At 43.3% G+C, this 16,814-nt stretch overlaps 1 protein-coding gene across 2 annotated transcripts in view; it reads left to right on the top strand.

Moving 5' to 3' along the window:
* The first annotated feature begins 5,310 nt into the window (after nt 1-5,310).
* Nucleotides 5,311-16,814, top strand: part of LOC128687961 (uncharacterized) — a 171,249-nt gene continuing 159,745 nt past the window's right edge. For both annotated transcript variants that reach the window (XM_070083637.1, XM_053775603.2), the window contains exons 1-3: nt 5,311-5,842; nt 10,966-13,695; nt 14,068-14,235. In XM_070083637.1, the coding sequence (XP_069939738.1) occupies nt 11,037-13,695; nt 14,068-14,235 (2,827 nt within the window). In that variant the 5' untranslated portion in view covers nt 5,311-5,842; nt 10,966-11,036. The remainder of the gene's footprint in view (nt 5,843-10,965; nt 13,696-14,067; nt 14,236-16,814) is intronic.

Here is a 16,814-nt window from a genome sequence, read left to right as displayed (position 1 = left end):
TTCCTGTAGTGCCAATCCAGGTGAATGTATCGTGTCAGGTCCAGCTAGGGGGGGTGCCGGAGAGTGGAGAGGGAAGGGAGTCATCACAAGTGCAGGAAAAGTAAGGCAGGACAGGGAACGCTGGGCCCTGGCTACAAAGGAAGGCTGAGCCAAACGTGGGGGGACAGAGGCTGTCTCCCACATCTGTGAAGAGAGGCGACAGGGGTGAGTACAAAGCAGAGAGGCCATATGATGGAGTCGTAAACAGTTCCTCGCTGTCCTCACCGACGAGAGAGGGACTATCCCCGACTCTGCCTCCAAGGCTGCAATAGGGGTGGAGGGGAATGCCCCCAGCATATTACCGATGGCTGAATTCTGGAGAATGTCTAAGCGATGAAGAGAGGAGGAAGAAGCCGAGCCATACACCTCACTCGCATAAGTGAGCTTGCTGCGAACCATAGCTATATAGAACTTATAGAGAAGGTCTCGATCTGCCCCCCACTTGGTGCCAGAGATCCGGCGCATAAGTGCAATGTGATGTGCACACGAGAGGTGGAGGGCTGCTATGTGTTTCTTCCATGTCAAGAATGGTGCATCTAAGGTGACTCCCAACCAACGATGAGAGAAGACCAAAGGGATTGGCATCTGGTTCAATGAGACTGATGGAAGAGTGGGGAGTCGGTGTCTAGTAAAGCTTAAGAGCTTGGACTTAGTGTCACTAACCTCCAAACCCCAGGTGGTGGCCCATGATGTTATGCATTGCAGGGCACCCTGAAGTGTTTCCTGTGCTGTCAGTAAAGCCAGGGCACTGCACATAAGGGCCACATCATCCACATATACCAGGGTATGCACTCCCTGGATGGAAGGGAGATCCGACAATAAGACAGAGAAAAGGAGTGGGCTAAGAACAGATCCCTGGGGCACTCCCCGGTATACAGGACAGGGTGAGGACAAAGCGCCACCCACTGCTACACGAAAGGTCCTCCCTTGCAAAAAGTTGCGCATCCAGCAGAGGGGAGCTCCTGTCAGCCCCATGCGAGCCAGCTTGAAAGCAATTGCTGTGTGTGATGCAGAGTCAAATGCTCTGCGTAGGTCCAAAAATGCAGCCAAAAGGAACTCCCGGCATTCAAATGAAGTGTGCGCAAGCTGTGTAAATTGAAGCAAAGGGTCGAGGGTGGATCGACCTTCTCGGAAGCCACTCTGGTTATCAGGCAGGAGGCCATGTTCCTCAATCCACCAAGAGAGACGAGTAGCCATCAGTCGTTCCAGCACCTTACCCAAGCAGGGCAGTAAAGCAATGGGCCGGTAAGAGCTCGGTTGGGTATCATCCTTGCCCGGCTTTAAAATCGGAATCAGAAGAGAGTGTTTCCACATATCAGGGAAGACAACTGTATACCAGCTGGTATTGAAAATCTCCAGCATAGCTTCTGTACAGAAGGGAGGTAGATGTAGTATAAATGAATAGGGTAAGTTGTCCTCCCCTGGAAAAAGCCCACTGCAGTTCATGGGAGCTAAAGGGAGATGTCAGCACCTGGCAGTGAACCTCGGGTATGGCAGGTGGCAAAGGGCCCCATTTGATCATCTTAGAGGGTAGAGGAGGAGGAGGAGAAAGCATAGGACCGAAGAAATTTGCAAATGTCTCAGCCTTGCCCTGGGGTAAGAGTGAAGTCGCTCCTTTCCCCAGCAGGGGAAAAGTACTTACAGAACGTGATCCCAACACGGAGTGGAAGAAACCCCATGCCTGACTGGCAGAGGTGCGAAAAGAAAGAGAAGAACAGAATAAAGCCCAGGATGTACGTTTCACTTGGAGGAGGGTTTGCCGACAAAGAGCGTCTTCCCTTCGGTAGGCCAACTACTGAGTCCGAGAGAGTTGGTGCCACCACTGTGCCCACGTTGTCTGACGCGCCTTCACTGCTCGGAGGCACTGATCATTCCACCATGGAACCCGGGCGCATGAACGGGAGAAGCTCCTGGAGAGACAGAATGAATGCGAGCCCGCCTCAAGCATGGCCCCTTGCAGAGACGCAACAGCCTCGTCCAGCAAGGAGTCCTGAGGCAGGCTGTAATCAGTAAGGGCCCGATTATAGTTAGTCCAACCAGCCTGGGTGATTTTCCACCGTGAACGAACTGCCATCACTGGCACTGCTAAGGCTTCATTTGTAGAAGTAAGGACTGGAAGATGATCACTCCCCATGAAATGGCCTACAGTAACAGTAGCTGTAGTAAAATATCCACACCCAAGAACGAGGCCTAGGGTAGAAACACGCCCGGTATAAGGATCTACTCTAGCCTCCAAACCTGGTGGTGTGAGCAGCAAAAGGTGAGATGCGAGGAGAGTTTGGAACAGGGCCCTACTTGTGGGATTCACCGATCCCAAAGAAATGGATGGCTCCCAGAACTGGTGCCTTGCATTAAAGTCTCCTATCACAAGCGTAGAACCATGGAGTTGTCCAAAGTAATAGGTAAATTCACTTTGTGTAACCGACCTGCCCGGATTATAGATCAGGAGTATGTTGCACCACTGAGTGCCCAAGGCAACTCTCACAGCCAGAGTTTCCAACACTCCACTCTCATAGGCTTGGAGAGAGAGGGCCATACTCTGGAGCTGGTTGCGTACAAGAAGAGCTAGGCCACCTCCGCTCCCTGCAAGGCGATCCCTACAGTAAACAGTGAAACCAGGCATCCGAAGAGAATGTCGAGGGCGTAACCATGTCTCAGAGAGACCCACCACCAGTGGCTGTACCTCAGCCAGATACCTCTGAAGGTCCAGAAGCTTCCCCAGTACAGAACGTGTGTTCCAAAGAAGAAAAACAGAGGGGTGAGAAAGGTTCACGTGTGTGAACTAAGCAGCCCAATAAGGCGAGGGAGAACCGAGAGACATGCAGTCACAAAAGAGGTGCCCTGGAGGTAAGAATGTAGCACCTCCTTCACCAGGAGGAGAATAGGATGAAGGAATAAAGCCCAGGCAGGTGAGAGTGAGAAAGTGGGACCTTCAGACATGAAGGGTCCTGGAGTGGAGACAGGCCGAGGCTGGGGTTGAGGAGAATTGGGAGGGAGAGTCGGCTGCGAGACGGGAGGCTCCGGGTCGGGTATGATGTCCATCTGAACTGGGTGGGGCTCTGAGCAACGAGTCGATTTGGGAACTGTACCACCTCGACGGGAGGACGTGCGTTGTGGACGAGGGGGTCATGTGCAATAATTTCCGCAATGGAAGCCGGGTCCAAGGACACCCTGAGTTGATGTTGCCCGGGGGGGGGGAATCCTCTAAAGGGAAAGAGAGGTCTGCAAGAGCCCCAAACCGATTTGTAACAGGGATATTAGCCCTCACAGCTGTGGAGTACAGGTGCCCTGGCCGTCTTGGTGTTGGGGAGACTCCCTTAGTGGGGGGCACTGGAGGCGAAGGAGGCAGGGGCTGACGAACTGTGACTGGCTTTACGGACCACAAGCAGGAGTTACATTCATCAAGCGAACAAGACTGGGCCCTGGCCGAGTGTGCCAAATCAAGAGCCTGGCGATATGCCGGGCAAGACCGGGAGGTAACCTTGTGGTTTCCTTTACAGAAGTAGCATGAAGCCGGGCGGGTACAGGTAATGCCGTCTTTAATTATTGGGTGAAACCCGCTGCAGTTCACACATCTTACTTTACCACGGCAAGACAACTCTCCATGCCCGAAAAGGAAACAATTTCCGACACCGGAGTAAAGGAAAAGTATAATGAAGAACAGGAAATCTTAGATTGCCAAAAGTCACAAATTTCGGGAGAGCACCCGAGAAACATACACGAACCATACGAGATGGGATAGGACGATTCGAGAGGCTCCAAACCTCCTGCAAACCCAAGTCGTCACTCCCACTGAACCAATTCAGAGTGGATCTCCTCATCTGAGAGGGATGTAGAAATCAGTCCAATTCTGCCGTAACAACAGCCGGCTGTGAGGATTGAGGAGCGGACCTCCCAGCAGACAACATTCCACCTACCCAGGACATGAATGGCATTTAGTGGCAAATTTCTAGCCAGAAAAGACTTATGATGGAGCCGGAGCCTTAGGGCTGCACCCCTACCGAGTTGTTGGACGCCCCCATCTATGCAAGCCTTGCCGAAAGGAGATCCACTGATGACGTTGGTGACGTCCCGTGGGTTGGTGAAGGGCGTACCGCCATCCTTAGGACGCACAAGAACCACCGTCATGTCTGGAGTAATGTGAGTAGGTGCTAATGTTTTAACACTGGAACTTGAGTCCTGCAGCAAATGGTTAGTAGACAACAAACTATCATTACACCTAGGAAAAACTGAAGCCATTCTCTTTGGCACGAAACATAAACTGAGAAGGGTAAATAATTTTAATGTTCAGTGTATTGGGGAACCCATCACTTTGGTTTCATCAGTAAAATATCTGGGAATCCCCTTTGACCCATGCATGTCAGGAGAATTGATAGGGAACAGTGTAGTAAAGAAAGCGAATGCCAGACTGAAGTTCCTGTATAGACAAGCACAGTGTCTACCAACTGAGGCTCGCAGGACCCTATGTCTAGCCCTTATACAATGCCATATGGATTACGCTTGCTCTTCATGGTACTCTGCCTTGACAAAAAAACTGAAACATAGACTGCATATCACTCAGAACAAAATCGTAAGATTCATCTTGGGGCTGGGACCAAGAGAACATGTAGGCCAGGATGAATTACAGCAGTTGGATATGCTGAATGTTGAAGACAGAGTAAAACAACTGAAGCTAAATGATGTTTATAAAATTGCTCACAAACAGTGTCCAGAATATCTTGCTGTCAATTTTGTCAAGGTTGGGAACCAAAGCAATCATAGTACTAGGGGGAGAGAGCACAACTTTGTAGTACCCACAGTCAGTGGCCAGGCTTCAAACACCTTTTATTGTACAGCAATAAAGGAATGGAACAGACTACCCGCACATGTCAAAGCCAGTCATAGCATGAACCAGTTCAAGAAGAGTGCCAAAAGGTGTCTGATGAATGTAGCTACAGAAAGGGAGGGGAATGATTTTCTATTTTTTAGCTAACATACGTGTAATTTTTACCTTATTCCTAGTAATGACCCTCGTATTGTAGATAGTCTTAATGACCCTCGTGTAGTAGATAGTCTTTTTAGTATGATAATAAGATGTTATCTTCATTGTAGAATAATAAGAAAATATTATAGCCTTTATATTATAATAATAAGATAAAAGGACCCCAATGGAAATAAGTCACTCTGTCTGACTTTTTTGGGTTATCCTAGGTTCTCTACACATATGCTGCTATGTATGATAATTCTATGTAACTGTATTTGTGTATACCTGAATAAACTTACTTACATAGTCTGGACAAGTGGTGGGTTGGCGTTTTGGGCTAGTCAAGGGCTTGGTACTGTCGTCAACCTCAAGGGCCCGTTTGTTTATCCCAGTAGGGGGCACACTAGCCATATCTTGGTCCGACGGTAGTGAAACAGCTGTCAACTAAGAAGAGACAGGAGGTGGGTCCCTCCCTATGGGGGCGAACGACATCTCAGTCGAACCCCCCATAAATGGGCCACACAACACCGCCTGATGGAGAAGACAATGACAACTCAAGCACACAAGAAAAAAAAAAGGAATGTGAAGCAGAGCCTAAACAGGGCCTACACCACCAATAAACAACTGAGGAACCTTCAGAAGACACTCCCACACTCCACCCCAGTTCTAATGTCCACATGGATCAACTTACTTATTTAACTTACCTACCATGTGGGGTTGTCCGGCCCCGCGGTCCTCACAACCCTTAAGCTCCACAACAACAAAGATTTCCTAGTGTGTTTCTGTTTTTTCTACGTAGAATTTTCTGTCTTTTTTCCTCGGGCTATTAGAAGTGTAGAGGTAAGATTTACAGATTCATGTTGTGTATGCTGGTTATACTGGTTTTGTAGACGTCATTGACGATGCATTTTTTAGAGGCTAGATTACTGAATTCGGTTATTTTGGTGGCGGATAAGAGTTGGTCTGTCCCCCTCCCTGTTTTTTTTAAAATGCAGTTTAAGTAGTAATGTTTTGTAGTTGGAACTCTCTATTCAAGGGTGTGCCTCAGTGCTAGTGTATGACTTGTATATTACACAATTGTACTTATGAACGAAGGAATACTGTAGCACTTCCGGCCTATGCTAGGCAGGTCTAACTCGCACCCACTCATGTACCTGTCCAACCCATTTTTTCAGAGCTACTCAGAGTTGTCGCCTAAACTAAAGTTAATTGGCAGTTTGTTGCACTCGGCCTCAGCTCTCACACTGAGGGGTAGAGGATGGACCTAGACACAGGTGAACGGTTGGGTAAGCTTCCATACACCTAAATGCCTGAAATGATGTAGTGGAAGTTTTAGCAGTAAAGGTCGAGAACCAAAACCTAGTCATTGTGGTAGTCTACAAGCCTCCGGATGCAACATCCCAGCAATTCCAGGAACAGCTGTTAAAAATTGACCACTGTCTGGAAAATCTTCGAGCTCCTGCACCCAACATCTTGCTCCTGGGGGATTTCAACTTAAGGCGCCTAAAATGGAGGAATATAGCAAATAATATTGTTGCAGTAATAACACCAGGAGGCAGCTCTGATGAAAACTCACACTCACACGAGCTTTTAAATCTCTGCACAAAATTCAATTTAAACCAGCAACCCCTCAAGGAAGGTTCCTTGATGTTGGTGAGGGGCTCTTGATTTAGGGAATTGGATCTGTGCTCCAGTTCCCCGAATTAAGCCTGAATGCCTTCCACATCCCCCCCCCAGGTGCTGTATAATCATCCGGGTTTAGCGCTTCCCCTTGATTATAATAATAATAATAATAATAATTAAACCAGCAAATAATAGAGCCTACTAGACTGGAGAATACACTAGACCTCATCTTCACTAACAATGATGATCTGATAAGAAATGTCACCATATCAAAAACAATATACTCAGATCACAACATAATTGAGGTTCAGACATGTATGCGTGGAGCCCCAGACCGACATAATGAGACTAGTCACGAGGGAGCATTCACCAAATTCAACTTCAATAACAAAAACATAAAGTGGGACCAAGTAAACCAAGTCCTAACCGATATAAGCTGGGAAGATATACTAAGCAACACAGACCCCAACTTATGCCTAGAACAGATTAACTTGGTGGCACTCGATGTATGCACAAGGCTTATTCCTCTAAGAAAAAGGAGGAGTAGATGTAAAATAGAAAGAGACAGGCGCTCCCTTTACAGGCGACGGGAAAGAATAACAGAGCGGCTAAAAGAGGTCAATATATCTGAAATGCGTAGGGAGACACTGGTCAGAGAAATAGCAAGCATCGAACTTAAGCTAAAGGAAACTCATAGGAGTCAGGAATCACGGGAAGAACTAAAAGCCATAAATGAAATCGAAAGAAACCCAAAGTATTTCTTCTCCTATGCCAAATCAAAGTCGAGAACAACGTCCAGTATTGGGCCCCTACTTAAACAAGATGGGTCCTACACAGATGACAGCAAGGAAATGAGTGAGCTACTCAAGTCCCAATATGACTCAGTTTTCAGCAAGCCGCTAACCAGACTGAGAGTCGAAGATCAAAATGATTTTTTTATGAGAGAGCCACAAAATTTGGTTAACAAGCCTATCCAATGTTATCCTGACGCCAAATGACTTCGAACAGGCGATAAATGACATGCCCATGCACTCTGCCCCAGGGCCAGACTCATGGAACTCCGTGTTCATCAAGAACTGCAAGAAGCCCCTATCACGAGCCTTTTCCATCCTATGGAGAGGGAGCATGGACACGGGGGTCGTCCCACAGTTACTAAAAACAACAGACATAGCCCCACTCCACAAAGGGGGCAGTAAAGCAACAGCAAAGAACTACAGACCGATAGCACTAACATCCCATATCATAAAAATCTTTGAAAGGGTCCTAAGAAGCAAGATCACCACCCATCTAGAAACCCATCAGTTACACAACCCAGGGCAACATGGGTTTAGTACAGGTCGCTCCTGTCTGTCTCAACTATTGGTCCTAAATGCACTAGAAGATAAAAAGAATGCAGATGTAATACAGTGGACCCCCGCATAACGATTACCTCCGAATGCGACCAATTATGTAAGTGTATTTATGTAAGTGCGTTTGTACGTGTATGTTTGGGGGTCTGAAAGGAATAATCTACTTCACAATATTCCTTATGGGAATAAATTCGGTCAGTACTGGCACCTGAACATACTTATGGAGTGAAAAAATACCGTTAACCGGGGGTCCACTGTATATACAGACTTTGCAAAAGCCTTCGACAAGTGTGACCATGGCGTAATAGTGCACAAAATGCGTGCTAAAGGAATAACAGGAAAAGTCGGTCGATGGATCTATAATTTCCTCACTAACAGAACACAGAGAGTAGTCATCAACAGAGTAAAGTCCGAGGCAGCTATGGTGAAAAGCTCTGCTCCACAAGGCACAGTACTCGCTCCCATCTTGTTCCTCATCCTCATATCCGACATAGACAAGGATGTCAGCCACAGCACCGTGTCTTCCTTTGCAGATGACACCCGAATCTGCATGACAGTGTCTTCCATTGCAGACACTGCAAGGCTCCAGGCGGACATCAACTGAATCTTTCAGTGGGCTGCAGAAAACAATATGAAGTTCAACGATGAGAAATTTCAATTACTCAGATATGGTAAACACGAGGAAATTAAATCTTCATCAGAGTACAAAACAAATTCTGGCCACAAAATAGAGCGAAACACCAACGTCAAAGACCTGGGAGTGATCATGTCGGAGGATCTCACCTTCAAGGACCATAACATTGTATCAGTTGCATCTGCTAGAAAAATGACAGGATGGATAATGAGAACCTTCAAAACTAGGGAGGCCAAGCCCATGATGACACTCTTCAGGTCACTTGTTCTATCTAGGCTGGAATATTGCTGCACACTAACAGCACCTTTCAAGGCAGGTGAAATTGCTGTCCTAGAAAATGTACAGAGAACCTTCACGGCGCGCATAACGGAGATAAAACACCTCAATTACTGAGAGCGCTTGAGGTTCCTAAAACTGTATTCCCTGGAATGCAGGTGGGAGAGATACATGATTATATACACCTGGAAAATCCTAGAGGGACTAGTACCGAACTTGCACACGAAAATCACTCACTACGAAAGCAAATGACTTGGCAGACGATGCAACATCCCCCCAATGAAAAGCAGGGGTGTCACTAGCACGGTAAGAGACCATACAATAAGTGTCAGGGGCCCGAGACTGTTCAACTGCCTCCCAGCATACATAAGGGGGATTACCAACAGACCCCTGGCAGTCTTCCATCTGGCACTGGACAAGCACCTAAAGTCGGTTCCTGACCAGCCGGGCTGTGGCTCGTACGTTGGTTTGCATGCAGCCAGCAGCAACAGCCTGGTTGATCAGGCTCTGATCCACCAGGAGGCCTGGTCACAGACGGGGCCGCGGGGACGTTGACCCCCGGAACTCTCTCCAGGTAAACTCCAGGTAAACACCTGCTGCCCCTGAATATGGTACATTTCAAACTATTATTGGGTTATCTTAGAATGCCAGTGATCTTGCCATTGTTTCCACATTACAGTTTCTTCGTACATTGTGATATTTTTCCTGCCAGCGAAATTTTCTTCCATACGGAAATTTAATAAAGCTATTGGCGAGCTGGGCGGAGGCTGGGCTCTGGGAGTAGAACTCTCAGAACTTGTCAAAGGTATTGGGTATATCAAAGGTAGGCAATAATGTAATTAACCAAGCATATTGTAACCTAACCTAAACCTAAATTACATATGTTCTTGAATAGTCCGTGGTTATAATTTAACGAGTCACTGAACCTGCCACCTGATTAATGTGCTGATGTCAGTGATTTGAAAAATGGTAACATATAAATGTATAGTGGAAGGAAGGTGGGGTAGGGGCTTGGACTTCCAGGAGAAGTATGTGAGCTTGTTAGATAGAAGTGAGTGGAGATAAATAGTTTTTATGACTTGACATGCTGTTGGAGTGTGAGCAAAGTAACATTTATTAAGGGATTCAGGGAAACCGGTTAGCTGCACTTGAGTCCTGGAGGTGGGAAGCACAGTGCTTGCACTCTGAAGGAGATGGTGTTTATATGTTTCAGTTTATTTTAACTGTAGTTTAGGCATGTCTCTGGCAAGACAGTGATGAAGTGAATAATGGTGAAAGTGTTTCTTCCTTTTCAGGTCACCCTGCCTTGGTGGGAAATGGCTGATGTGCTAATAAAAAAAAGAAAAATTGTAAGACACTAATCCACACTAATCTACCCAATAACAGTACAGTTATTGGGTAGATACAGAAAACTACTGGATGATATTTGCAACTTTATAGTCTTGTTGTAACGAGATTATAAGAATTTATATAATTATAGTGTATCATGAACATTATAATTGTAAACCATTTTTACAGGAATATCCATAAAAAGAGACTTTGCATTACAGTGTATACCATATTTTTTCCCAAAATTACAATTAGATAGTGAGTTAATTACATATTTGTTAATTACTGTATCTGTTTGTAATAACAGGAGCAAATCTGTGCTCATGGTGTCCTACCTTCAATAATATGTTCATCATGTAATATTTTAAACTGTCCAGTAGTTGTAGCATTTTCTACATCCAGAACTCTTTGTATACATTATTTATATCTTAATTGTAATTTTATATCTCACTCAGTTTCTTTAAAAGTCTTCCTTCAAGCATTATACGTAGTTTTCTTATAATCTAGTCATTTCCATATGTGCATTTATTTTTCCACACCTAAGTCGTATTCACATATACATTAATTCTGATAGAACCTAATCACACTTTCCAAGTGGGTTCAATAACAATAACTTTCTTCTTATCTTAGTCACTTTTCATTAATAGTTCTGTTTTATTATGTAATCTTCATTTATTTTGTCAAATTTTTCTTTCTCTCCAGCCTATTCTGTATTATTATCCTATAGAACTTACATTTGATTTTTTTTTCAGAGTTGTAATATGAAAATCCGTGTATGCAGCAAAAATATAAGTAAAGGACTTTCAATACTACCTCTACAAGAATGCATAAAGCTGAGGAACGACAGGTAGAGATGAAAAAAACTGCTGTGACTGCAGCAGATGTGGAGGGACAAGCACTCAAATTCTCTTCAGCGAATTCTGATAAAAAACCACATAAAGTACCTGATAAATCCCCTGTCAATTATTACCAGCATGCAGTAGGTGGTTATGTGCCTGTTTCAACCAATTACCCTTTCCCAGTATCTGCATATGGACTTGCTCCTTCACATTATCCCACACCTTATGGTATGTGGAGGAGTCCTTACTATAATTCACTGCCTCCATTGATTGCTTCAGGGCCATATTTTAGTATGCCGCCACCACCACCTTTTGCCCACAGTCAAGTTTCAGGGCCTCGTACAAGTACTGCTGCGTTGACTATACCACCATACTTTGTGCCGTCCTTGTTGGCACCACCTCCGGGGTTTCAACCTAAATTACCGAGGGTGCCAACCCTTCGTTCATCTGCTTTTGGCCTTCCTAATCTTAGTCAACCCCTTGTTAAGACATCTGCACATCAAAAGAAATTGTCAAATATTTCCTCAAGTGCTTCTTCATTTCCCTTGGATTCACTAAATAATTCACCACAAAACTCAACATCAGAAGGCCCAGCCAGAAATTCTTCTCCACAAAACTCAACATCAGAAGGCCTAGCCAGAAATTCCTCCCCACAAGATTCAGCATCAGAAGGCCCAGCCAGAAATTCCTCGCCACAAAACTCAACATCAGAAGGCCCTGCCAAAAACTGGACTGTAGGGTTGGCAAAACCCTCAGCGTCAGCACAGAAGGGGCTCCAGGAAATGTCAATGAATAAGGAAAGTGATAATCTAATAAATGAAAATTTTGAAGGGGAAATGCTGATAAAAGGATTTGTTAATGGCTATATCTCCAGTGAAACAGAATGTATACTAGAAACTAGCAGTATACTAAATATAACCATTCCAGGCAATGTTGTGTATATCAATGGTATAAAAGCTAATCCAAGAACAATCTTGAAAGATACACTTCCTATTGGGACACCCATGAAAGCTATAATAAAATTAGATGAACCAGACATGGGTAACCAAGGTGATAAAACACTGAAAAAATACACTGCTGTGGTTGCATGGTTTGGAGACATCCCATCTCTTAAAATGTTTTTTCCTTCTCTTACACAGTTTTCTGAAAAACAAGACTGGGAATGTAGGAGAGAACATATGCATAGCTTGAAAACATGTTCCATCAGGAAAGAGGCGTGTTTGGATGGTACTGAGATAAGTGATCATCAAGAATGCAGATTCTCTCATATTATTGGTTACATTTGGTGGGGAGACAAGGACAGAGGAATTTTGAGAATCTATGAAGATAATGGATGGGGGTCCAAGTTTAGTGGAATCACATTTTCCCTCAGTGCCTTGAGGTTTGAAGGACAGCGGATAAATTGCAAGCTGCTATATCTTCTTCTTGCCCACGTGAACAAATGTGAAGCTTGGGCACGTAGGATAGAAACTAAAGTAGTATTTGGTATGGAAGTGAAATGGGAAGCAGTATATGTTGAATGTGGTCACCTTCCCCACTCTCCAGAAAAGTTGTTCTTTGATACTTTCAGAAGCAATGCAAGTTACGGTTTAGATAGTGAGCCCTTGACAGTTGACAGTGACAGTGAGAGTGAGAGTGACAGTGACAGTGACAGTGACAGTAACTCGGATAATGATGAAAACCAATATATAAGGAAAGGAAAACAAAATGTTAATCAGTGTATTAAGGTCAAGCCTGCAGGACACAAATTAGATGCTAATAAATTGTCCAATGATGAATATTCCAGAGAGATGAAAGAAACAAATAAGGGAATTGTGTACATGACAAATGGCAAAGAATGTGATAAAATGGAAGACAAAAAAGCAGCAAAGGACTCCAGTAAAGGTAATAAAAAATACTTGTCAGGGTTACCTAAAGACTTGAAAATTAGAGGAAAAGGCTATGCTGGAAAGCATCTCACAGGATGCATTATGGAACTGTTTTCAGCTGATGGTGGCTCTGGTGTAGCAAAGTGGATGAGTATGGAATTTGGTGATATTTTTATCAAGTTCAAACAAGATGAAATGTACTTTCAACTTGTGCCACTAAGCAAAATGGCGCACATACCCTCATCAATTTACACAAAGCGCTGCAATCTTTATGTGCTTCCAGTTGAAAGTGAGGATTATAAGGGGTACAGAGTGCAGTTGCTGGCCACATGTGGGTGGATAGGTAACAAGCCAGTGGGTATTCCTGCTACAGGAACACAAGAAGATGCTTGTATATTGATCACTCACTTAAATATAGATAATAAAGCAGTTGTGAACTCAAACCAAAATCATACAGACACAAAAAGCACCACAACATTCGAGAAAAATAATTCTTCTATAAACAATAATAATCTTTCTATTATCAGTGGAAAAGAATTTAAGAATTTTGTTACAGTTAAAAATAATCTAGATGATATACGTGTTTCTGTAAGTTCTCACAGCACCATAGATTTTACACTTAAAAATAAAAAAAAGAAAAATAAAACTCGCATGTCTTCAGAAGATTCTTCAGTGAATGTGAATACTTCGTCAATTTCAAGCATTTACTCCATTAGTAGTTCTGTCAATGGGACTTCAAGTGGTGTACCAGCCAGCACACAGTGCTGCATGATAGGTAAGAAATGAATGAACTGTGACCAGAGCCCTGGTGAGGAGGGATAGGGAAGCATGGAACGGTAGTTGTTAAGGTATGAGAAGAGAGGAGGAGGAGGGGGAATAAAAGGATAAGTTGCTCAATTCCTTTTGATTTTTACTTGGTGGTGGATGTGTGATTCATATTTTCGTCAACGTGAAATATTTGTAGATAGCATGCTGTACTACTCAGCACCCTTGCATATGTATAAATGAAAGGGTGTTTACATGTATACTCTTGCAGTAGGTGTGGGGATTGTATATTCTAATTGAAATGTAGTACAATATTCTCTTAATAAATATTTTTCATGCCAAGGGTATTATCCATTCTTTCAATCTATTTTTTTTTTCACAGGTTTAAGCGATGACCAAGAACTGCTCACTGGAGAGGTAATGGAAGTTCATTCCAACATGGGGAAACTTAAAGATGAAAATGGCACCCAACATTACTTTTCCCGAGATCATTGTTACCTGTATGGCATCAGCCTACGGCAGGTGGAGCTTTGGCATGTTCTTATGCATGGTAAATATTTTTGGTAGGCTTCCTAGCTATAAACCTAACATTGATGTCAAAGTACTATTCGGCATATCTCATTATTTTACAAAGTTAAATGAAAGTATTTAATGTTTGGTTTTTGCAATATTGAAGCTGTTTTAAGAGTACAGTCATGCTGCACCCTACATCATTAATTGGTTCCAAGAGCCGTGATGTAACTTGGTTTTTGCTGTAAACCGGATATAATGTCTTAAAAATGCCTTAAAATGATGACACACACCGTAAAACTAGCATAAATAACTTGCGAAACAATATAACTTGCTGAACCTCAAAGAACACTAAAAACACATTTCAGTCGTATTTTTAAAAATAACGAACACAGTTAAAAAAATTATGACGTAGGTGATGTTGCTGAGTGACACAGTCAGATGTAATGATGTTTGCTGAACTGAAATTTACTCTAGAAGAGTGGCGTAAAGGCGAATTTGACGTAGGATGAAATGAGTAAAGCGTGGGGAGGGGGGGAAAGATATGCATTCACAGGTTCATAATACATGTATGTTCACTTTCATCCAGTCAAAGACAGGCTGATAGTTATTTTTGTATAATTAGGTCAAAGGCACATATATAATATCTAATATCAGCTTTATGAATCTTATTCATAAAGCTGAACCTGAGTATATTGAGAGAGGGTTCATTTACTAGGGGTTTTATGACAATGACAGTGTTTATTTCCTTGTAAAGCTTACAATGTGTGGTTTACATGCTATAAAATATTAATTACTAGCATGCCTAGGCATTTCGAGCAGACATACTAATTCTTACTCTATACTGATATAAGTTATGGAGCAGTACATTTGAACATGCATTATTAGATACATACATAATTAGATACATGTACTACATACATAATCAGGGACATGAGAATGGAAATTTTTATAGTGGAGCCACTGGAAGAAGTGGGGCAACGTTGCAGTAGTAGACGTGGCCATATTGTCTAATTTCCTAGAAAGAAAGTTAGTGGTCAGTCTTGTAGGAGGTTCTGTCAGTTATGAAGACTGTGTGCTATTGAACAGAGATTTTATGCTGGAACCAATAGAAGAAGTAGTGATGCATCAGTGGTAGATGTGGTCACACATGGGCCTGCCCACATTTGACCATATCTGTTACTACATTGCAACTCTCCTTCCACTGGTTTTACTGTAAAAAATCTCTATTCTCATGTCTCTATAATAGACTGATTAAGCTCCCTGCTGTTTGAAATGTTTCTGTCAAGATACCCATGTGTTGAACATGTTTCCTATTCATCATATTGTTTTGGTTAGCACTCATCAAGAAATGTGGGATTTGCAGTTTCAGAATGTTCCCCTATGCTTTATATGTTATTCTCGGTTCACTTCATGTGAATCTGTTTAATGTGCTTTGGGTCAAGAATGCATGTATCGTATAAAATGAGGGAAACCACTATAATTGGCATAATACGTTTAGTAAAGTATGTCTAAATTCCTAATTTAAAATTTTCCAAAACTTTATTGCATTCAGAACATTCCAAATTAGATTTTCCACTCGAAAATTCAGAACTTTTGCTGAAATGAAAAAAAAAAAAAAAATTTAAAGATTATTCAAAATTCAAGAAATTTTTTCAGTTTTGGGAAAATTCTGGATAAGAGATACTAGAAGGTACAGTACTATTACAGTCCAGTATTTAACCCTTAAAGGTCCAAACATATATAGTTCACTTGCGCAGCGCCCCGAATATACTTTGAAAAAAAAATAAAAAAAAAATTTCATAGAAAAAAAGGGCACATTTTTTAAGTGTTTTAGAATAAAAAAAATTAAGGTTAGTACTTACAGATATATGAGGCAGTGAAGTTGGCACTGGATGCTCATGTGATGGCAACATGGAGTCCTGCTGCTTGTAGAAGTGTTGCCGATATACCTTTTTATATTTTTCATATTATTTTTTATAATTTTTATGTTCTGAAAATTACAATTTATAGTAGTTCTTGTCATTTCATAACCAGCCTTCCTCCTGACACTAGTATTAGGTACTGAAATTGTAGTCATATTGTCACAAAGACATTGACAGGTGGACATTTACACCTGCCTTGGCTATTTAACTGACTTGTCTTGGAATCATACAAAGCATTTATAGGTTCTGGTTGCCACAATGCTGGATATGTAAAGGGGCATATAATAATGTAATGAAGAGGAGGAGGAGGAGAAGGGGAGGAGGAGGAGGAGAAGAAGGAGGAGTGGAGGAGAAGGAGGGAGGAGGAGGAGGAGGAGGAGAAGGGGAGGAGGGAGGAGGAGGAGGGAGGAGAAGGAGTAAGGAAGGAAGGAAGGAGGAGGAGGAGGAGGAGGGAGGAATGCAGGAATGGAGGGAGGAGGAGGAGGAGGAAGGAGGTAAGGAGGAGGAGGAGGAAGGAGGAAGGAGGAGGAGGAGGAGGAAGGAGGAAGGGAGGAGGAGGAAGGAGGAAGGAGGAGGAAGGAGAAGGAGAAGGAGGAGGAGGGGAAGGAAGGAGGAGGAGGAAGGAAGGAGGAGGAAGGGAAGGAGGAGGAGGAAGGGAAGGAGGAGGGGAGGAGGGGAGGGCAGAATAAGGAGG

This window comes from Cherax quadricarinatus, chromosome 10 (assembly GCF_038502225.1).
Source record: "Cherax quadricarinatus isolate ZL_2023a chromosome 10, ASM3850222v1, whole genome shotgun sequence".
NCBI lineage: Eukaryota > Metazoa > Arthropoda > Malacostraca > Decapoda > Parastacidae > Cherax > Cherax quadricarinatus.
The sequence above is the reverse complement of the archived record's forward strand: the minus strand, read 5'-3'. Positions and strand labels throughout refer to the sequence as shown.